We start from the raw sequence: 22,500 nt of genomic DNA, 5'->3' as shown, positions 1-22,500 counted from the left end.
GGAATGGTGGTTTTCGGGCATCTGGTGAGGACGCCACCTGGGGAGGTGTTTCCAGACACGACCGGCTGGGAGGAGACCCCCGAGGGAGGCCCGGGACCAGGTGGAGGGACTATATCTCCAAACTGGTCCTGGGAGCGCCTCGCGATCCCCCCCAGTCAGAGCTGGCTGATGTGGCCCCGGGAAAGGGAAGTTTGGGGGTCCACCTGCTGGAGCTGTTGCCCCCCACGACCCGATCCCAGATAAGAGGTTGAAGATGAGATGAGATTTTTGCAGGAAGAGAAAAGACAAACGATTTGATGGAGATGTTGATCCTTTGACACGTATTTTATTATTTTTGACATGTATTTAGCGCATAACAAGAGATAAATGACCGATGAACACAGTGACGAAGGATTAAAACTGGGAAAATGTATTGTTCATTTCACAGTTGTCCGTCCTGTGTTGCAGCGAACCAGCTTCATGGAACTGCTTCAGGGCCACTTCCCGCTTGAAGACTTACAAATGTCTGACGCTATAGACGCGATTGAGGAGCGCCCCTGAATGCACCTTCAGTTAGGCTGTGTTTGAGGTCGTTTCGTGTGGCCTTCAGGTCCCACGGAGGAGGAAAAACATTTCCGAGGGCCTCTGAGTAGCTTCTGAGGATTTTAGTCTCAGCTGTAGCTGTCAGCGAACTGCACACGGCATCAATTCATCCAGCCAGAGTGTGTTTTTACCAGAGAGAGAGAGAGAGAGAGAGAGAGAGAGGTGACAGGGTGAAGCTTTCTGTGGATCGAGTGCTCACTCTTCGGAGATAATTTGCTTCTCACTTTTGCAGTTTCAAGCAGATGTAGGAGTCGATATCCCGTCGGTGACTTTACCTGACTCCATGATTTCATCTGGGCAAACTATTGTGTCTGTGAGTAGGAGGGACAATCTGCATTAATTCAGATCCACTTTGTGATTCAGGCGCTAAACGGACAGTTTACAGTTTCACACGTTGCAGCAGCAGACGGGGGGGGGGGGGGGGTTTCCCTGCAGGAATGCGTCATTTAAAGTAGATGGACAGGGACTGTAGGTTCGGTAATGTGTTTGGTAACGTTGTGAGCTTTGTTCAACATGTGTTTTGAGTCACCGTGCATTAGATGAAGTGCAGTATTGAGCCGCTGCCGCTGCTGCTGCTGCTGTGTTTAAAGGGTCCCAGCAGGCTCCTGGAGTCTTAATAAGCCGAGCTCGTCTCCTCTGAAGGCAGGCTTGCCGGTCGTCCGCACCTTTGAAGGACCCGGTTTCTCGGTTTCCTGACGGACAAAACTTTTGATCATCGCGGATGGCGGCGACAAAAAAAAAGCATCAGTGTGTGTGTGTGTGTGTGTGTGTGTGTGTGTGTGTGTGTGTGTGTGTGTCTCTCCGGCTCACCTCGTTCTTGGAACAACTTGAATGTGAAAGAAATGAAACTCACAGCAGACTTTAAGGAGATAACGATGGGTAATATACTTCTTCTGTCTGTGAGTCAAGGTCCCCCGAGGAACGGAACAAAGAACACGTTTACATGTAACGATCGAAACAACATTTTAACACCGAAACCAGATAAAAGACATCAAATCTGGTTAAAATAAGTACTTTTACAACGAACAAAACAACATTTATTTCTGAATTATGTTTGTGAAATGTGTTCAAAAAGTATTTACTCCGACATAACTGCATAATGCATCGTAATAACACCCCATTGTACAACTGGTATTTGTCTCTTTAGTGTTGACTCAGTATCTCAGTGACTCTGAATGAGCTTCTCTGTGAAATCTAAGTGTGTGTGTGTGTGTGTGTGTGTGTGTGTTATTGTGTCACATATGCAACATGGTGGACCAGACAAGTGCATCACTGCAGTGTCTTTGAACAAGAAAGGAGTCAGCTCGTAAATGAGATATATATATATATATATATATATTTTTTTTTTATTTAAATGTCTCCAATGCGCGCAAAGGTCTGATAAACACTGAAGCGCTTAACGCTGAAGGGGGGAAAAAAAAGGATTGTAACAAACGCGTTAACTTCAGGAAGGAAGTGAGATGTGTTAACATTTCTTCATCGCGGTGTTGCTCGTCGTGGAGCAGTGCAGGCTTAATGTCTGAACTTTGTCCTCCCGGCTCATTTCTTCTCGATGTTCTCCAGCTGAGTGATGAGAGTCAGCCTCTCGCTATCCTTCCAATGGAGAGTCGACATGTTAGCTGATGGTTGACGGGGAAGTCCTTCTCCTTCCTCCCGTTCTCCTCCGAGCAAAACGGTAAATAGAAACAGTAGTGGAGAGAACTGCTGCTGCAAACACGACAAAGAAACGTTTTCATCCGGCACATCCCATAACTCCACTTTATAAGGCTACAACTGTGCGACGGAGCTCCGTCCCTCAGCTAATCTTTTTAACAACACGAAAAAAAAGCCCCTTTTTTTCGATAAAGATGAAATTCTTTAATGACATTAGTTTTCTGGAGCGTGGCGGCTCACCGCAGCTGATAATGTATTAACTCAAAGATAATGGAGTAGGTCGTTCAAGTTAAAATGCTCCTCTTAATAGGTCGGTGCGGCGTTAATACGGTGCATTCCAGATAATTAAATACCTCCTCAGTATTGATACGTTATCAATTAATTGCTGACGTCTTACATTTTACAGATATTAAATTCTACAGCCAGGCGGGGTGGCTCTGTTAAGCCGTGCCAAAGCCCAGCGGTGCTTTGAGCTAAATGCTAACGTTTAGCTTGATCGCCATCTTAGCTCGGGTGCGTTAGCATGCTAACTTTGTCTCTTTGCTGTTGTTTTGGCCTTTTTTTGTGGTCCTTTTTTTGTCATCTTTTTGTCTTTTTTTTTTTTCTTTGTGGTCTTTTTGCGTTTGCATAAAGCTGCACGAAAGTCACTCGCTTAAGACTAAACAACAAACAGCAAAACGGGACGAGACTGGAGAGCAGAACAGACAGTGACAAGTGAAGAAGAGGCAAAGAAGCGACGCCGGCCTGAGCAACAGCGAAGCGGTAAAAGATTCGCGGCGTTACTCAATCAAACGACGGTTGTTTACATCGAGCTGAGACGTTAGAGACGAGCGGCGGTGTGGTGTTGTACACCGACGACAGCGAAACAGAACGCCGTCCAAGAGCACGACGGCTTCCCCGCATCGCGTGATTGATGAGCGTTCTGGGAAACATCATTTTGAACTCCCGCTGATCTCCGGAGGATTTATTAGCATCCTATTATGTTGGTCTTATAGTAGCAGCTTCTCGGGTACACTGTTGGCAGACACCTGAGCGATGATGATTTCTGTTGCTCTGCGCTCTCAGGTTGCATTCACAACATGGGCTTTTTCAGGCTCGGCTCCATCTACATCTCTTGACTCCTTTTTTTTTTTTTGGATCGCCGTTCACGTCTCCGCTTTGGCTGTAATAAATATCTGATATCAGTGTGAGTCGACAGCGATGTCGAGGAGGCGTTTTCAGAGGGCCAAAGAGAAGCCTCCGCTCGCTGCCAAATTTACACCGAAGCTGGGCGACGACCGAAAGCATGACCGCGTGTCAAGAGGCAGATGGATGGATGAATAACGGAGCGACGTGGACATGAACTCTGACGTGCAGACTGCAATGTTTTAGGGCGAAAATTACATGAAAACTGTCTTCCTCTAACAGGAAAGGCTGGTTCCGATCACCAATAGCTGTTAAGTTTTTAATCAAACACCAAAATATAATAATGCACAGGTGCTTCTGAGACTCTGAATATTCTAAAATATTCATTCTATTATCTGTTTCAGCGTTGGCAAAGTAAACGGTGGATGTTTTCAAGATATTAAACACTGTTTTTAACCGGTTGGAGTTCATCTTGACCACCGTTGAGCCACGAAAAGTTGTCTCCCAGATGACTTGTGGGACTTGGGTTAGCTATCTTCAAGCGACATGGCAACACCGTAACAGACTCTGTATTTACTCCGAGAAACAATGAGATTAGCCTAGTTAAAGTGCGGTAAATGATAATAGAATAACGGTTCAAAATAATATAATGGATTCATTCCAATTCTAAATATGGGGCTCCTATGGGGGTTGAAGTTGAAGTTGGCTCCAGACACGTTTTCTGGTTCGTCCTTCTGTCAAAGGCCGGAGATGTAGTTGTTGTTTTTTAAACCATGCGTTCCTGTCTTGATAATTGGAAAATGAAAAACACTCCAATATGGATACGAGAGGCTTGTGAACGCCTCGTTAAAAGCAACGGGTTTTTTTTTCCAGCCAACGATGTACAATAGGAGATTATATAATAATACATTGAATACATACATTACATTTTGTGTGTTCACTTTTTGTTTTACCGTCAGATGAAGTATTTTAGATAATGAAGCTGAACCGTTGTGTTTTCCGCCTCGTACGACTTCTTGTAACGTCAACCGGTCAATGTTGGTTTTAACTTTGATCTTTCCCCAAACCGTAACACCTAGTACTTTACAACAGGGATGCAGTACAAGTACTTGCTTTTGAGTACTTGCCGATATGAGTGTACTTAAAAAAATAGCATTACAGAAAACATGCTTTATTTTCATCAGACGTTGCTCACTTAGTGACTGCAACAAATTAAATATTCATGCGTTTTCTTTTTGCATATTGAGCACTTATTACGTCAAGAGAGAAACATTTTTCTTTTGACCAAACTTGTAAAAAAAAATGTTTTCCTCATTTTGAACATGTGGACGACATCCTCTATCGTCATGGCGTTCACAAGCTGTCTCAAGCCCTCCCCCTCTCTGACACCCTCATGAGTGGAGGAAGGAAGATGTGAACCGGGACGCCGCTCAGCTGTGCTGTGAATCCAGCTCCATGTTCCTTAATTAGCATATCTCTGCATCACCGTCTCCTGGAGAAAAAAATAGAATATATATCGGGAGGATTTTAGTGACCGAGTGAGCTTCAGAGACACTCTCTCTCTCTCTGTCTCTCTCTCTGTCTCTCTCCCTCTCTGTCTCTCTCTCTATCTCTCTCCCTCTCTGTCTCCCTCTCTGTCTCTCTCTCTCTCTCTCTCCCTCTCTGTCTCTCTCTCTGTCTCTCTCTCTCTCCCTCTCTGTCTCTCTCACTCTCTCTCACTCTGTCTCACTCTTTCTCTCCCTATCTCTCACCTCTTACTCTCACTTTCTCTGTCTCTCTCCCTCTCTCTCTCCCCCTCTCTCTCTCTCTGTCTCACTCTCTCTCCCCCCTCTCCCTCTCTCTCTCGCTCTGTCTCTCTCTCACTCTCTCTGTCTCTCTCCCTCCCTCTCTCCCCCTCTCTCTCTCTCTCTCTTTTTCTCTCTCCCTCTCTCTCTCTCTCTGAGCTGTGAGATGATTTTTTTACAGCGAGCGTTATTGTTTCATAGTCACAAAGATTTTGGGCGTCTCAATGCCAACTGATGTTTCCATTAAACACTTGTCGCCATGGAGACCAGCATCCTCTTCCCCCCCTTCCATATATTTTGTTGCGTCTCTCCAGTGGATCTGTTTCTCTCACACACACATGCACCTCTCCTCCCAACGAGTGCCAATGAGACTGCACCCTTCTTCTTCCTCTTCTTCTTCTTCCACGTGGATATTCCCCCTGTTCCTGCAGAGCTCTGAGGATGCTTTAATCACTTCTGTGTTTCCCTCTCAGGCACTTTCATTTCACACGTGAAATATCCGCACATATTCTGCATTTATCTAACACACGTCGCCATTGCAGCCAGAGTGACAAATAGCACGCGTCTCACCTTCGGGGCATTGTTGACTTCTCACAGGAGGGCTGTTTGTTATTGAAAATATGGCTCAGACCGAGGGTTGACACCCCCCCCGGTGCTCTCTCGCTGATGGAATTTTATTATTGGCAAGTCCTGGGCGATATCACATCCCTTTCGCCCTATTGCCCCCACGGCAAGCGAGAGGCAATAACAGGAGGATTGATTGTACGTGTGGACCACAGAGCAGCACTCGCAGAATGTCTCGCTGCCGTCTAAACGTCTAAACGCCGTCGAGCGGCTCTGGGCAGACGCTCCTCTGCCCAATGGATGATTGACGAGTCAGAGTGCCTCCATCGCCCGGGCCTCACAGACACGTTTCCACCCAGGTAGATCAGCAAGCGTGTCGATCCTTTGGCAGCGGGAAAAAAAAGGGGAACCGCAGGAACTTGTGTTGACGGGATTAGGTCTGAGAAAAAAAAAAGCAGGAGGTTTCCGGTTTAAAGCTCTGGTGAAAGGATTGTGATTGGGTGATTTGGTAACTGCTGAGCTTTACAGTTGCACCAGCAACTACTAGTTTATTAAGTTTGTAAACAGGCAGAAAATACTTCACCAATTAAGTTTAATTGTCCATCACAGTCGTCCATATCCCTCCCTCTACTGTCATCTCTGGCCATCTAAGATCATTCACTGTATATATGTATACATATATATATATATATATATATATATATATATATATATATATATATATATATATATATATATATATATATATATATATATATATATGGACAACGAGTCTCCACTTCCTCCCACTGTACAGAAGAAGAGAAGCGGATACGGGAGCTGCCATCTTGCGCTTGTTGACGTCAATTTGGAGTCTGCTCAGCAGTGACAGGGGGCCCGGATCGCCCGTATCGAGGTCCCGCCCACACACCCGCCCGAGCCAATCGTGAGCCGAGCTTGTCAGCGTGAGGCGCTCGACTACTTCAGCTGTCAATCGTGACGTCACAACCCCCCCTTTTTTTTAATGGCATCAAATAACTAATTAAAACCAAACTTATGAGAAAAATGACATCATTGAGACGGCTGCTTTTTATACATTTTTTTTCAGTTAAATCTAGATTTTGTTTATGATAAAGGTTTTATTTATATATATATATATCTATATATATTTATATGTGTTTCTACCTTTGTTAACGCCACATTACCACCATGAAGGGTTGACGTGTGAAATGCTACCTGCAGTAGGGATGTCAACGGTTAACCACAGAGAGTGTTTTTGAACAGTTTAACATGCCGGCCTGAAGGTCAGTTTACAGTCTACAGGTTAATTAAGCATACGCGCTGAAAGGAATTATTTTTCCGGCACACACGTTAACCAATTGGGCCGTCGAGACGAGACGAGACGAGCTCCTCGTTACCAGCCCGGTGCTCTCAGAGGCAATTTAAAGAGCAGGCGAGAAAGCAGGCCACGTCATTAACGAAGAGTTTCTTAATTCAGAATCAACGCGTCGTCCGATGACCTCGTCTGATCGGCCTTTTGTTAGAGACGACCGATCCAGCTGAAGCACTCTCAGTGTCAGTAAAGCGACCGTACGGGTGTAACCGGTTCATATTTTACCACCATAGCTCATAAAAGGCAGAACTGCTCAAGCTTCAGACGTCTTGTCTGGTGAGAATGCAGGTTATTTGTTTTTTGAATGAGACTAAATGAGATAGAATAAATCTTTAGATTGTGACGAGGAGCAGCCGGCTCACACCCTCACTACACGTTGAAATACATTCTGTTCTTCAAGGTATTTGAGTATTTAGGGAGAACATGAGAGAAGCTTAAATAGTCCCTAAAATATTTATCTTTAATTCTGTTCCTTCTCTCTTCTTCTCTTCTTTCATCATTTTCTTCCCCCCCCCCCCTTATTTATTTCCTGTTTTTAATTTAAATATTTTTCACTCTCATGCCTCCAATATTGAACATTTTTATTTTACGAATAAACAACCTTTTCCCATCTGTCAGAGTGAAGCCGACGCCAGTAAAACCTAACGGAGCTCAAACCTGAAATATGAAACACAGAAACTAATATTTTACCTTTTCCTCTTTGGCAGCTTTTGTAATGTTCTCACGTGCCTTTGAGCAAAGCGCCTGACTTTAGTTGTTGGTTTGGGTTTTTTTTTTTTTGGGGGGGGGGGGGGCAGCTCCCAGAACACAAAGAAGAAGATATTATCCAAGTTATCGACGTTTCCTAAAATGACCCTCTTTACGGAACGCGACACCGCCTCCTGTCCGCCTCCTGTCCGCCTCCTGTCACCCAAATCCGTCATCTTTACACGTTTCAAGCCGAGTTAGTCATCGCCGGTCCTGAACGCTACGCGACAATCAGACGAGCTGCTGGCCCGGAATAGACGCGGTGATTCACGAAGTCACAGCCTGTGACCGTGGAATCGCTCTCTGCATCGCTGACGAGTGTTCGGCGCTATAATAACACAGTGAACGGCCTTCTGCGTGAATTATGTTTAAATCTGTAGAGGAGTTAAAACAGGTTTCTGTTCATGGCCTAAAGAATCCGAGTCAGAGACGGTTTATTGTTCCTTACATCATTCTGTGATTGGTGCGGGACAATAAACGTAGCGCAATAGTAAAAGACATCATTTAACAACATGAAAATGTAGAATAAAATATGATCAACAAACAAATTAAGATGTTTAAAACAAGTATGTTACTAAAGACTTAAAAGATCTCGATGTAAACGTGGTATAAAGCAGACCTGTAGTAACTTCTAACCTTTAATAAAGCAGGTACAAACTGGAGGATTGTAACTAAGAGCATTTACTCAAGCGCTGTACTTAAGTACAGTTTGAGGTACTTGTACTTTATTTGAGTATTTCCATTTAATGCAGCTTTATGCTTACTACTCAAGTACAGCTCAGGAGGTAAACGTTGTACTTTTTACTACTTTTCTCTGACAGTTGCTTCTCAGATGACAGTTTTTCCATCCACTTCCTGTCCGGGTAAAACCTCCTATCTCCAGATGTGATGATGTTGAAAATATATATATATATATATATATATATATATATAGACTCTTTAAAAAGGGATCACTTCACTTGACAGGGATCACGTCTCATACTTTAAGTTAATGTTCCTGATGATACTTGCGTACTTTCTCTTCTGTTATTTCAATACTTCTTCTTCTTCTTCTTCCGTTCTGATAGACGCAGTGACTTTGAAGCCGGGACAGATTTCTCTCTCACTCTTTTGAATGTATTGTCAGCGGCGTTGTGTCGGCTTGATAAACGATCAAAGCAAATACATGGCGGAGCGTTTTTCTGAAGCATAAAGCAAAACAAAAACGTTGCAACCAGTGTCGTGTTCAGATGAATGGATTCATCCTGAAACTCTTCCTGTCCAAACAGCTGTTTGACGTTGATTCGCTTTCTTACCAGTTAATCAAAGAAGTCAAAGTTGCTGTAAAAGACGTCTTTTAAATATGATATAATAATGTTAAAATGATTCGTTTTATCCTGTGACGTTAACAACCTCACTAACGAGGAAGAACAACCAATCGGAGCCGAGGAGTCTCTAACCGCAGCTGCTGATTGGCTGTGACAGCCGTGACCAGAGGCGCTGTGATTTAAACCCGTCTCTCTGTAACACCAAGAGGAGAAGTATGAGCTGATTAGAGTTTCACTGTGAACTCACAAAACACCATGGCTCAATAATTCATATGATAATTATGACCCATTCACGTGTCTAAAAGGATGAAAGTGATGACGTTTTGGACGGACGTGGTTAATAATATCAACCCCACAGGAGCACATTTTCAAAAACAAAAGGCTTTCCTACATTAATAATGAAAGGAGTCTTGATATATATAGTTCATATTTTAGATGAGAATATGAACGTAATTTATCATAATTAAGAGCAGCTTAAAATAAAAGACCAATGGAGCCGGATCATTTAATTTGACATAAAAATGTGAATTTGTCATTTGAACACCAGACTTTATTAATTAGTTAAAACTGCTTTTTAAAGGGATTTTTAGTGCCGTTACATTTTAATAGCGGGTTTATGATTATCGTCTAAAAGATTCCTTCAGGAACCCCCACCGACCATGCTCCCAGTCTGACCACGTTAACCAGCAATAACCTGATACCCTTCTTTAAACTGCTCTCAAACCACCGCGGCAGCTGGATGAGGAAGAAACAGGATCTATTTTTAGCCTGAAAAACAACGTTATTAATCCATATTTTATGAAACGGGTCCTGGAGTAAATACGTCCTCCAATAACAGCTGAATAAGGTGTCCACTTGTTCTGTTAGCAGACGTGCGTTGGTGTTTAGAGCAGATGAAAGGAACCGCTCTGATAGCGGACCGATCGGAGCTCCAACATAAGCAGGAAAACGTTGCAGATTATTTCTGTAAGCTCGGAAGGAAAAGCTGCAAGTATACGTACGTCTGCGCTCCGCTGCTTCCCTCTGGATCCACCTCGACCCTCTCGAGGCTCTGCACCACAGTTTAGGTGGAGAAGCTCAGCGGGTAGAAGTGGAACGTGGTCATGACTGTTGTGCCGTTAAGAACGTGCTGCAGTTTAAAAACCAACGTGTCATTTTCCCACACTCATGCCGTCTCGCGTTAGCGCTGATATCAAACGTTAGAACGTCGACTTTTGTCGCATTCTTCTCACCAGTGGGTTGTGGAGACCGTGGGTGACCGGGGCTAAGTGGAGAGCAGGGCCGCCTTTCAATCAGAGGGTCGGAGGTTCGATCCCCGGCTCCTGCTTTGCTAGTCTCAATGTCAATGTGTCCTTGAGCAAGACACTTAACCCCTAAATGTCTCCCGTAGCTGCGTCTACGGTGTGTAGATAGATACTGAATTGTAAGTCGCTTTGGATAAAAGAGTCTGTTAAATGACTGTAATGTACTGTAATGGAGTCGCAACCAACAATCTGTATTTATTTTTTGTTTCAAGAATCTGTTATTTCCACATTAATGGAAACCAATGGATGTCTGAAACTGGAGGAAGTTGTTCCTTTCGTGAACCTTTGCCAGGCTTATTTTTGTAAATCCTCTTTGCTCCTCATTTCTTTTTTAACAGGTCGCTCCTTTTTCCTTTGTGCCTTTTTCGAAACCGACTCGCTCTCGCCTGTGCAAAAAAAAAAAATGAACGAGAACACTTCATGCACACGATTTTGCAGTGAATTGGCCAAAACAAAGACGAAACGCTGCATCAACTCGCGTGCAGCTCCGCCTGCCGACGACCAAAACGTGCAGCGAGGGTTGCATGAATATTTTGGCAACAGCTCTTGCAGCCAACGCCTGGTTCCAATGCATCTTTAATGGGGGTCTGCCCCTCTTGTCCAACAGCAGGAAAGAGGGTAACTGCTGGAGCCTGGAGTCTCGCTGCCCCCTCCCCCTACCCCCCTCCCCCTTGATGAATAAGTAAACACCCCGAGCCGAGCGGAGAGGAAGCTTTGCTTTCTTCTGGAAGAAACGCTGTTTACTCACTGATGACTCCACCGCCCCGCTCTCTTTGAACTCTATTAACATTTTTCTCCTCTGGCTCCGTGCGGCAACTTTAATTCTGGCCAGGAAATTGCATTTCAGCGCCTCAGTCGAACCCGTATTAAAGTGCGCAGAGTCTCGCTCCGGCCTTGATATCTGGCCGTGAAGTTGTCATTTTAATATTTTTTTAACAAGCTGCCTTTTTTTTTTTTTACCTAAAATAACATTTTTACGCCCACATCTTGTCGAGTCGTTTCCAGTCAACGCGGAAGCTGCAACAGCAACAGCGAGGACCATTGAAATATTGATAACACTAGATTTTGGAAGGAGGAAAAGCATCGCTGCATTGGCTCCTATGAGGGGAACAAGTATCAGTGTGTTGTACTTGTGACAACATACAGTACCAGCTGAGACCTGGTTCAGTACTTTAGTGTGACGGTACTTCAGGGTGGGGACACATTATTGGCTCTCTGTCCCCTTCTGTCCTTCACATGAGAAAAAAACTACTCAAACAAAAACGTCTTTAAACAAAGTATGAAAAGGAAAGAAACCTCAGGACAATAATACAAATAATAATTGTGAATAAATATGAAAAAGGTGGATTCAGGAGAACGTGGAGAAGCTTCCACCGTGTTTTCCGTTTTTCATCTGAACTCAAGGTGCGCTTACTGCACGTTTCCAGAGCTTTCTGTTACCGCTCACAGCTTTCTTCAGTGACCTAAAGCTGTGGAAGAAGTGAGTCGACCTGAAGGTGTCACTCTGTCAATGAACGTTCAGGCTCACGTATTTAACAACAGCGTTAACATCGTCAATCAAACAGTGTAGACAGACACCGTACTCATCATGTAATTACACATAATTACGTGTAATAACCGTACTCGACCGCATCGGTCAGCGACGTGAATATCTGCCGTTCAAGCAAAATGAAATATGTGTTAAAAAAAAAAGCTCATTCAAATACAATCGGTGAACATTTAAAGAAGCGGCAGCCAGAGACCTGTTTTCCTGCCACACACACACACACACACACACACACACACACACACACACACACACACACTCAGCAGGGTCCGTGTGGCTTCATACCCTTCCTGACAACAGAGAAATGAACAATGGTGTTTACCAAAATGGCTTTTTTTCGTTCAACACACATTAAAATGGCTTCTCATTAGAGGCACCGAGGAGCCATTTCATAAGAGATTAATTGCATTTTTTTTTTGGAGAGCGTTTCCTCTTCATTAATATTCTGCGTTGCACATGGATCCGCTGTGACTGAACCAGGCCCACGTATTCGTATCGCTTATTACAGGAAGCTTAGAAACGTGAATCTCAAAGCTCAAGCTTTTCATGCTCTGAGGTGTAAAAACAGTGTTTAACTGAAGACGGCGCTGCTTCTAACCTTTGCTTTTAGACTGTTTGAAGTGACCGGACCTCTGGAATCAATGACTCGAGTCGCCTGCAGAGAGGCAGCAGCACAGTGCTGGAGGTCGAAGGAGTCTTGGGCTCTCTGCTTCTGCGGCGTGGCGATGGCGTGCAGCACGCCTGCGCTCGCTCCATGTAAATTGCATCTGGAGTGTATTTACCTTTCAGGTCGAAGAAGAGGAACATGAAAGGCTTCTCTTTTTCTTTCTTTTTTTCTCCTCTTTCGGTCCCAGCGGCGGGGACCGTAATGAGGACGGGCTTCTCCTCTCAGCCAGTCAGCGCTTTGACCCACATTAGCTCTCGGCCCGAGGCCCGCCGAGGCAAGCATGGAGATGGAGAATAATAGCCGGATATAGTGTCTTAAGACGCGCGTCGTGTATTAAATTCTGTTCACGGAGTTCCACGAGGCTCTGTGAAGTTCATAAACTTGAAGAAAGAAAGCCGTTAAGAGCTCTTGGCACGGATTCCGGAGCTCACCGCAGCGCCGCGATGATCCACTCCTGAACATCTTAGTGCAGAGGCGTTATCTTTATCACCGTTCAGGTTGAAGATGGCGCTAAACTCTCAGGACCTTTTGAAGGGGAATCACTCAGTGGGTTGTTTATTTATACGAGGTTATGCACTGAAAAAAACGACATTATATAAAACAGCGAAAATAAAGTAATAGATTTGCTTTAAAATGTTAAAAGAGTTTTTCTTGTAATTGATTTCCAGGTGTTTTAGATTAACTAAATATGAAACAATAACAAACCAAAGGTAACGCAGATATAATAGGATAGAATTAATCCCCATAAGCCGACGCAAACACAAATATACAAACTAGGGCGACAAAGACACAGACGCAATGTAAACATATACACAACACGCCATGAATGGGTAACACCAGGCAGGGTCATTGAAGGGAAATACGCAGTGATCTGGTTTATGAAGCATTTTGGCCGTCGCCATCTTGTTTTTTTGCAACCAAAAGTGACACGAGAGGGGGCGGGGCTAGGCAGGGGAAACGTTTTTAGGCGACCAAAAATGTTTCAATTAACTTTCATGAAGTGGAAACACTTTGACGAGGCTAAAGTTGTAAACAACTCCCAGACTGAACAACGTTGCGTTAGCAACCTGTCAATCACAACGTAGCCCCGCCTCTAAATCATCCCCTGCTTTATGGTCTGTTTGACTCTAATGGAGCATAATGTACTAAATGAACATCATGCTGTGTTGAAGAAGACTGTAAACTAGAGATTGAGACCATAAACTCATGTTTACAATGTTTACTGAGGGAATAAATCAAGAGAGAAGTAGAGTCATTTTAGACTAGACTTCTATACAACCAGAGGAGTCGCCCCCTGATGGACACTAGAGAGAATGCAGGTTTAAGACACATTTGTGACAAGTTGGGATGAGCAAAGGTTGTAGCAGTATTGGATGTCACACTTTGACCTGATGATGGCGCTAAATGAAAAGTCAGAGAATTTCATATTTATACTTTTGTACTGATAGACCAGAGAGCTCCTCCAGAATCCTAAAGGGCCTAATTCAACCGTCTTCACAAGCCGAGTGGTGCTACTAGTGATGAGTAAACTGATCTTCACTATGCACAATCAGTGGAGGACCTCGGACGTAATCCGGGGCTTTGTAGGATCATCTGATCTCAACGTTTTCAGCCCGTTCAACCTCAGCCGAGAAGAAGCAGAACAACCTCGGGTGGGTTAGAAAATGTCCTTTTGTTGGTGCGATTCTGCACATTTTATGGATTTTTTTTCCCCACATCCCCTGTCAGTTTGTATCGCAAACAGATCCTCAAATGAAGATTAACAACCTCGAAAAAAAAAAAAGTCTGACTTGAGCAGTAATTTGTAAAAATGTCGGCCTGCAGCCTGAATGAAAGTTAAAGGAGACGAGTTCATCGCTGGAGGGCTTCAGAGTCAATAACTAGAGCCGAGCTGTGGAAGTCTGATCGCGGAGTATAAATGAGTGATGCCTTGAAATTCAACAACTTCCATCGAGGTGCCCTTCAGCAAGGCACTTAATCCCAATTTGCTTCAGTAGCGGCAGCATAGCCTGCAGCAGCGATGCTGGGCTGTGCTGGTTGTACTGGGAGGCTCCCGAGTGTGAAACAGAGTCTGCTTTCTCAGCAGAAAAAAAAAGAGGAAAAAAACCCATCCCTGAATAATAATAAAAGATGGATGAGATACTTGTTGCTGCCGCGCCGCGAGACGCCACAGCGATGCATCTATGTGACAGCTGGTTCACATGATGGACTCCACGAACACACGTGATCCTCGGCAGTCGCTGCATTTTTTTTCTTCTTCACGGTACAATTCAAGTCCTGTACAAACAGTAAATTGCATGTTGGGGTAATCTGAGCGCGAGAGGCTTTACATACTAACAATGGTAGTAGTGGAAGTGGTTGAATCCTCTTTCTTTGGTTGTGCAGCCCTTTTTCTTACTTTTGTTTTTACCTCTTTTTCTTCATCATTGTGTGTTTTTACAGTGTGGAAGATAACATGATCTCCATTTTGAAGTGGAATTATGATTCTCTGAAGATAAACCTAAACGTCTCTGCAAAGCTAACTCTGGTTAAGGCAATACTAAAGTGTCTTAAAGCTGCATTCTCTCTAGTGTCCACCAGGGGGCGACTCCTCTGGTTGTATAGAAGTCTAGTCTAAAATGACTCTACTTCTCTCTTGATTTATTCCCTCAGTAAACATTGTAAACATGAGTTTATGGTCTCAATCTCTAGTTTACAGTCTTCTTCAATACAGCATGATGTTCATTTAGTACATTATGCTCCATTTAGAGTCAAACAGACCATAAAGCAGGGGATGCTTTAGGGGCGGGGCTACACTGTGATTGACAGGTTGCTAACGCAACGTTGTTCAGTCCGGGAGTTGTCCGTGTTTCACTTTAGCTCTCGTCAAAGTGTTTTCACTTCATGAAAGTTAATTGTAACATTTTTGGTTTCCCCTGCTTAGCCCCGCCCCTCTCGCGTCACTTTTGGTTGCACAAAAACAAGATGGCGACGGCCAAAATGCCGAACGGAAGGCTTCAGGTGACATCAAAAGAGATTCCACTTCTTCTACACAGTCTATGGTAATAAAAGATATGGTTAAGATGTAGTGGGCTGTAAAGACTGGGTTCATTCCATTTTAAAGACACGTGTTCAGCTTTCTGCTCTTCAGACTGATCAGTAAAAACATCACATTCATGTCAGACGGGAGGAGAAGCAGAAAAAAAAATCCTTTTTCTGCTGCGGTACAAACAGAGAGCGCGACTGCCGGCCGCCTTAATGTGCAATTTAAGAGAGTAGTACCCCCTAATTTAATAAAAATAAAAATCTGCTGCAGTGCTCCCAAGTCTGAGGACAAGTTAGTCTGTTCCTTTAATCATAATTTGTTCCCAAGCTATTGTTGAAGCGGCGTAGACGAAAAAAAAAAAACCCGGGGAAAACGTCTGAATCACTCAGCTTCATTTTTACTTTTTTTCATCCAGAAGATTTACCTGTAAAGCCCAAAGAGACTAATATTAAAAACCGCTCATTCATAAAACAGAAGACAAGTGGACGGACGTCCTCTGGTGCTGGAGTTGAAGGTAAACCCTCCTATAGGACTCATTGGTATTCCTCTCTACCTGTTATTATTTCACCGGCTCTAATCGAAAACGACTTCAGTCGTAGAAATGAGCTCACGGGGGCAAACACGCCGATAATTCACCGGAGGGAAAAAAAAAACAAAAGAAAAAGAAAAACAACTTGGCAGAGCAGCGCTTTTTAAACTAAAGCAAACAGACCCAACAAATGGTGCTTATTTATTCATAGACAAACCCTCATTTCCATATAAATGTGCGTGACCTATGGGAGGCTTGTTTGTTGTTTAGATTCACTCGGAGAAAGCAAACAAAAAAAATCACATTTTTTTTTCTTCTTATTTCGCCTTGTTAGATATTCTTTTGTCGTCTCAATATCTGATTTTGCAGGCTGCTTTTTCAAAGTAATGCTCTGTGTCTGTGTGTGTGTGTGTGTGTGTGTGTGTGTGTGTGTGTGTGTGTGTGTGTGTGTGTGTGTGTGTGTGTGTGTGTGTGTGTGTGTGTGTGTGTGTGGAGGGCTCTCATAATATTGACTCACAGCTGTCATTGTGTTGTTCCCTCTCACTCTTGCCGCTGCATCTCCAAAGGTGGAGGAGCTCTTCTCTTTTTTTTTTTTTTTTGCAGAAACACAAAATGGCTTTACTTCTCTGGCAGATGGCAGATGATAACACAGTGAATAATAAGTTGTTTATTGAGTTATTTGGCTCAGCGGCGAGCCGAGCGGCCCTTTGCCATAATTGTCCCCATCACCGAGGGGGGGGAGGGAGGGAGGGATGGGGGAGGGAGGGGAGCTCACGGTTCCTCACGTGGAAAAGGCTTGGTTCTTGTGTTACGCAACATCAGAATCAGGGAGGGTGTCGTGGGATCGGTAGTTTCTTAGATGAGGTGCCAAATGGGACAGAGAGAGAGAGAGAGAATCTTCTTTACTTAAAAGACTGTCAACACTGCGAGTAAATATCACACTGGAGCAGGAGGCATTTGTTCTTCTCTGTGCCTGTCAGGTCGTGGAACACATGACTGTTTCCCGAAAACGAATCCTTCGTCAGCAAACGTTCCGCGTAATCCAACGATAGAGCTTCGGGAAAAAAAAAATCGTCCTTCTTCGGGCCACGTCTGTCGGGGACGAGCGCCTCGTCACGGCCCCAATTAAAGACGAACGTCCACCCGGCTCCGGGGACTCATGAGCGTTTTAATTACAGCTGCGCTCATCGATATCTGTACACCAACAATGGATGGAAGGAGCGCGTGAAATGTGAAAAGGGTTGTTTCGTTTTACGGCCCACAGCCGTATTGTTTTGGTTCAGTCTTTCGACTCTCATCAGCCCAGTAAATAAAGGTGCTACCTGCTCTTCATCATCTGTATATACTGTGTGTGTATATATATATATATATATGTATATATATATGTAGTGTTGTGTACCTTCTCTCCTACATCTTCATTCCTGTTTCTTCTCTGATGTCCCGCAGTGGTCTTTATGCTCATGTGGAAGCTCGTGGAGAAGATGAGGTGTTTCAGGAAACGCTCCATGTTCCCCTTCCTCGGCTTCCTCATCGCCTTCCTCCTCTTCTTCAACCTTTACATGGACGATGGCTTTGTGCTGGTGAGATGTCTCCCCTTCCACAGGGTTGATCCTGATGGGTTCAATGTACCAGTACTGCTGCTGCCAGCGGTGGAATGTAACTAAATAGTTAAATATGCTCTTGAGGTACTTGTTCTTTCGTAACTTTTCTCCATTGTGTAATTTTTTAGGAGGCTGAAAAGAGACAGCTGGGAGAGACGCTGATGCATCCTTCAACCTCTGAGCGATACGTCCACACCTTCACGGATCTGTCCAACTTCTCCGGGACGATTAACGTGACGTATCGCTACCTCGCGGGAATTCCTTTGTCGCGAAAAAGTAGGTATTTCCACCAAGGCGCCGCTGCCGTTTTTTTTTTTGTGGCGTAATGAAGTGACTCAAGTGATTTCTGTTCGCAGAGTATCTCACCATTGGTTTGTCTTCTGTCAAGAGGAAAAAGGGGAACTACCTCCTGGAGACGATCAAGTCCATCTTTGATCAGTCCAGTTACGAGGAGCTCAAAGAGATCGTGGTCGTGGTCCACCTGGCAGACTTTGACCTGGCCTGGTGTGAGAACCTGGTGCAGGAAATCACCAGGAAGTTTGCCCACCACATCATAGCCGGACGGCTCCTGGTGATCCAGGCCCCGGAGGAGTACTATCCGTCTCTGGACGGGCTGAAGAGGAATTACAACGACCCGGAGGACCGGGTCCGTTTCCGCTCCAAGCAGAACGTGGACTACGCTTTCCTCCTCAACTTCTGCACAAACCTCTCTCACTTCTACATGATGCTGGAGGACGACGTGCGCTGCTCCAGGAACTTCCTGACGGCGCTGAAGAAGGTGATCACCTCCAGGGAAGGTTCCTACTGGGTGATGCTGGAGTTCTCCAAGCTGGGCTACATCGGGAAGCTGTACCACTCCAGGGACCTGCCGCGTCTGGCTCATTTCCTCCTCATGTTCTACCAGGAGATGCCCTGCGACTGGCTCCTCATCCACTTCAGGGGTCTGCTGGCCCAGAAGGACGTGATCCGCTTCAAGCCCTCGCTGTTCCAGCACATGGGCTACTACTCCTCTTACAAAGGAGCCGAGAACAAGCTGAAGGACGACGACTTCGAGGAAGACTCCGTCGACATTCCTGACAACCCTCCGGCCAGCATGTACACCAACATCAACGTCTTCGAAAACTACGACGCCACCAAGGCCTACAGCACCGTCGACGAGTACTTCTGGGGGAAGCCTCCTTCCACGGGAGACTTCTTTCTCGTCATCTTCAACAAGTCGACGAAAATCAGCAGGATTAAGATCGTGACGGGCACGGAGGACAGACGGAACGACGTCCTCCACCACGGGGCTCTGGAGGTGGGACAGAAGGCCGCGGACACCAAGCAGGGCAGACAGTGCGCCTCCTACATCACGCTGGGGGAGTTCAAAGGCGGCAGCGTCGAGGTGGACGGCGTGGACCGCAAGATCGGCTTCGACATCGAGTGTGTGCGAGTCGTCGTCACCGCCGGCCAGAAGGAATGGCTCATCATAAGGACTATCAGTTTATGGACCACACAGCCAGTGAGCCAGTTCAGAAAGTGACAGAGTCCGTGTGTACAGTGTTCATTCTGGACTACTTCTGGGAAGTCCGTGTTCATGGGATTCAAAGCGATCCATATTTTCTTGGGTTGTTTTCAATGTGAATGTGTATTAAAATGACAGATTCTGTACAGTATGGAGCCTTTATACCGTTTGTTCTTTTTCCTAAATCTCTATATAAAATTGTTGCCACATGACTGCTTCCTTGTTGTTTGTCATAGCACCTTATTAAAGGGGCGTTACGTCTGTTTTATAACCTGGTTACCAACGTGTGGAATCACGATTCGTCCATCACTGATTCAGTCCAGTATGAAGTGAGACGAGGTGTCGATTCGGTCGGATTATCGCCCGAAGTCTGAAGAAGAGCGAGGATGTTTTCAGTGCTGCACTGTTTCCTACATCTAAAATTAAACACAATCTAAAAAAGATATGAAAAGTGGAAAAGGAGGAGGAGGAGGAGGAGGAGGAGTTTAAAAGGCTCGTTAGACTTCCTTCATGTGTAATTCTGTCAGGACTTGAGAGCTGAGCTTCAGCCTGACGATCCGATAACGACGTGAAAGAAGTTTCTCCCGTTCAGAAGTGAGAGAAAGAACCTTTAGTACGAGTCAACTGTGACTTCTCTCCTCTACAAGTCCACCATCAGCTGGGAGTGTCTAGACAATAATGACTTGATCGCTTAAAGACTGCAGGTAGTCGGTAGTCGAAAGCTTTATTCTCTGAAGAGAACCTGGAGTTCACAGGTCACCAAACAGCTGATCCCTCTGACGTCATCAATGTCTTCACATCATTTCTTAAAATAATGATATTCTGTATTATGTACAGAATTAGTCTGACCGCTTTTATAAGAAGGTATATCTTTAGTTTGTTTGTCCTTTGCTGCCATCTGCTGGTAGAATCAGAGACACATAACTTATTATTATTAATAATCAGCAACTGAACCAGAAAAACTCTCTGCAACAATTAATTGTGCAAATGTAATAAAATGTCTTAAATCTTGCTTTGAATGTTTAAAAACAAAAACCTCATAAAAACTGTTACAAATTGTCTGAAAAAATTATATATATATAAATACTTGTAATCGATGAATGACTACCAGCCCGTTGTGAATATTCTACGTAGTTATTATATATTATAACTCCAGTTATAGCATAGTAAGTTAGATTTAATACTGCATCATCAAATAAAATAGTTTAGTTTATTTAATTAGTAATATTCTGCTATTAATGTAATAATATTGAGTTTCATATTAACATATTATATGGTATCAGAATGTTTATGTTTATTAATATTATTTTCAATCCGATAAGAGAGACAGGTTATTATATTTAATGGCAGCAATGGCATCGTCAACGTTAACTGGCTTCTGAAGACGTGTGAGCGTCTCTGTCTCCAGAGTGAAACAGACGGTCTGACTGCAGGAAGACAAAGAAGTGAGTCGTCGTTGAGACGCAGCAGAAGTGTCTTTTCCTCATCTCGTCCTCTTCATATCTGTCCCGATGTGATCCGTTCTGCTCCTCTGACTCCCGATTCAAAAGCATCTCCTCTCCTCCTGTTTCTCTTCACATCCTCTCGTTGTTTCACCTCCTGCTGCCTCCTCCACCTCCTGCAGCCACGAGTCATCTGAGTCGATCTCCATCATCTTACCTCCGTCAGTTAAACAACGGATAGTCAAGCATTTTAATTAAGGAATCCATTCACTGGTTCAGGAGGGAGATCGTTAGCTCAGCCTTAACAATTTGGCCCAATTGAACAATCTTTATGTAATTATGGTGACATTTTGAGAAAAACAATAAGGTGGTCATATAAGTATTATCCATTCAAATACATAGTTTAATATATATGAATGAGAGCCCATGTCTCAACGAGATTAAATAAAGGTTCAATAAAAATAGCTCGTCAGTCAGAGACAATAATAATAATGATGTGATAATTATAATACCACTACCACTAATAATAATAATAATAATAATAATAATAATAATAATAACAATAATAATAATAATCCAGTTTAAACTAGTTTTAAATTATATAAATGTAATTGATGTAGTTTCATGTAAATTACCGTATGTTTCATGGAAGATTTGCTGCTTTTCCTTTTAATTATTTTAATATATATATATATATATATATATATATATATATATATATATATAATAATATTGAGGGTTTTATGGTTGGTTGGAGAAAACAAACTTTCAAAATGTATTTATTAAATTAATTATTTTTTTTAATAATAATCTAATGATTTAATATATAATAGTATAACAGTCACAGGGGACATTTTTTTGTACTTTTAAAGTACATTTTCCTCACAATACTTTCATACTTATACTTATGCTTGAGTAACATTTTTAATCCAGGACTTCTACTTGTACCAGAGTATTTTGACCATGTGGTATTAGTACTTTTACTAAAGTAAAGCATCTGAATACTTCCTCCCCCAGTAATTGATGTACAATAAATCTGCTTAATTATGATGTATGCTATCTTTATTAAGATTAAAGATTAAGTTTACACACAAAATAAGATAAAATCACCTAAAAATATCGTTAAATCTGAACAAAAATTCAGTATTGATCCTTCAACTTGTATAACTACTCAAAAAAAGTTTTGTTTTTTTGTGGACTGAGCCGAGATCAGCGGTGAGAGAGCGCATTAGAAATGTGGACTGGAGCTGACATTCCTGACTTTGAGTGAAGGGAGAACATGGCCAGTGTGTGCAGGAGGAACGTCTTTGATGGACACAGCTGCTTGTAAACTGCTGGATGAATCTGAGGGGAGACGGAGATGCTTCATCCAACAAAAAGAGTGCTGAAAGCCAGCTGGGGAAAAACACTCAAATGAAGTCCTGGCTGGACAGGAGACGTGGCAGCAAGTGATGGAGTTTTGTCCAACTGCTGCAACGTGGCCCATCGTCCCTGTGCGGCTTCTGGTGGTCGGCTTGAAATTACTGCAAGAATTCAAAGTTCAGTTGCTGAGGGAGTTTTATGAGGCACGAGGAATTTATAGTAAAATGGATTCATCGAGAAGAGGAGACATGACCGAGTTTAAGCAGGACAGTAATCTGAACATCGCAGTGACGTGTTGTCAGGCACCAGACACTGCATTTGATTGTTAGTTGCTGGAAAATGTGTATTAAAAAAAGAGTTGAGCTAAGAGGAGCAGGAAGTCAAAG

The 22,500-nt window shown here is 43.6% G+C and overlaps 1 protein-coding gene across 7 annotated transcripts in view; it reads left to right on the top strand.

The window, feature by feature from the left end:
• Nucleotides 1-19,510, top strand: part of LOC137881856 (alpha-1,3-mannosyl-glycoprotein 4-beta-N-acetylglucosaminyltransferase C-like) — a 39,091-nt gene extending 19,581 nt beyond the window's left edge. For 5 of the 7 annotated variants that reach the window (XM_068724015.1, XM_068724011.1, XM_068724012.1 and 2 more), the window contains 3 exons: nt 17,652-17,785; nt 17,935-18,082; nt 18,163-19,510. In XM_068724015.1, coding sequence (XP_068580116.1) covers nt 17,660-17,785; nt 17,935-18,082; nt 18,163-19,328 — 1,440 coding nt within the window. In that variant the 5' untranslated portion in view covers nt 17,652-17,659 and the 3' untranslated portion in view covers nt 19,329-19,510. Of the gene's footprint in view, nt 1-1,696; nt 2,258-2,904; nt 2,998-17,651; nt 17,786-17,934; nt 18,083-18,162 lie in introns of those variants that run through there. The other 2 variants (XM_068724013.1, XM_068724014.1) reach the window with 2 other exon arrangements.
• Nucleotides 19,511-22,500: the final 2,990 nt, after the last annotated feature.

The sequence above is a fragment of the Cebidichthys violaceus genome, unplaced genomic scaffold (assembly GCF_023349555.1).
Source record: "Cebidichthys violaceus isolate CVI_PGR_0920_01 unplaced genomic scaffold, fCebVio1.0.p SCAF_3, whole genome shotgun sequence".
In the NCBI taxonomy this organism is placed as follows: Eukaryota; Metazoa; Chordata; class Actinopteri; order Perciformes; family Stichaeidae; genus Cebidichthys; species Cebidichthys violaceus.
This window is presented reverse-complemented; position numbering and strand designations above follow the sequence as displayed.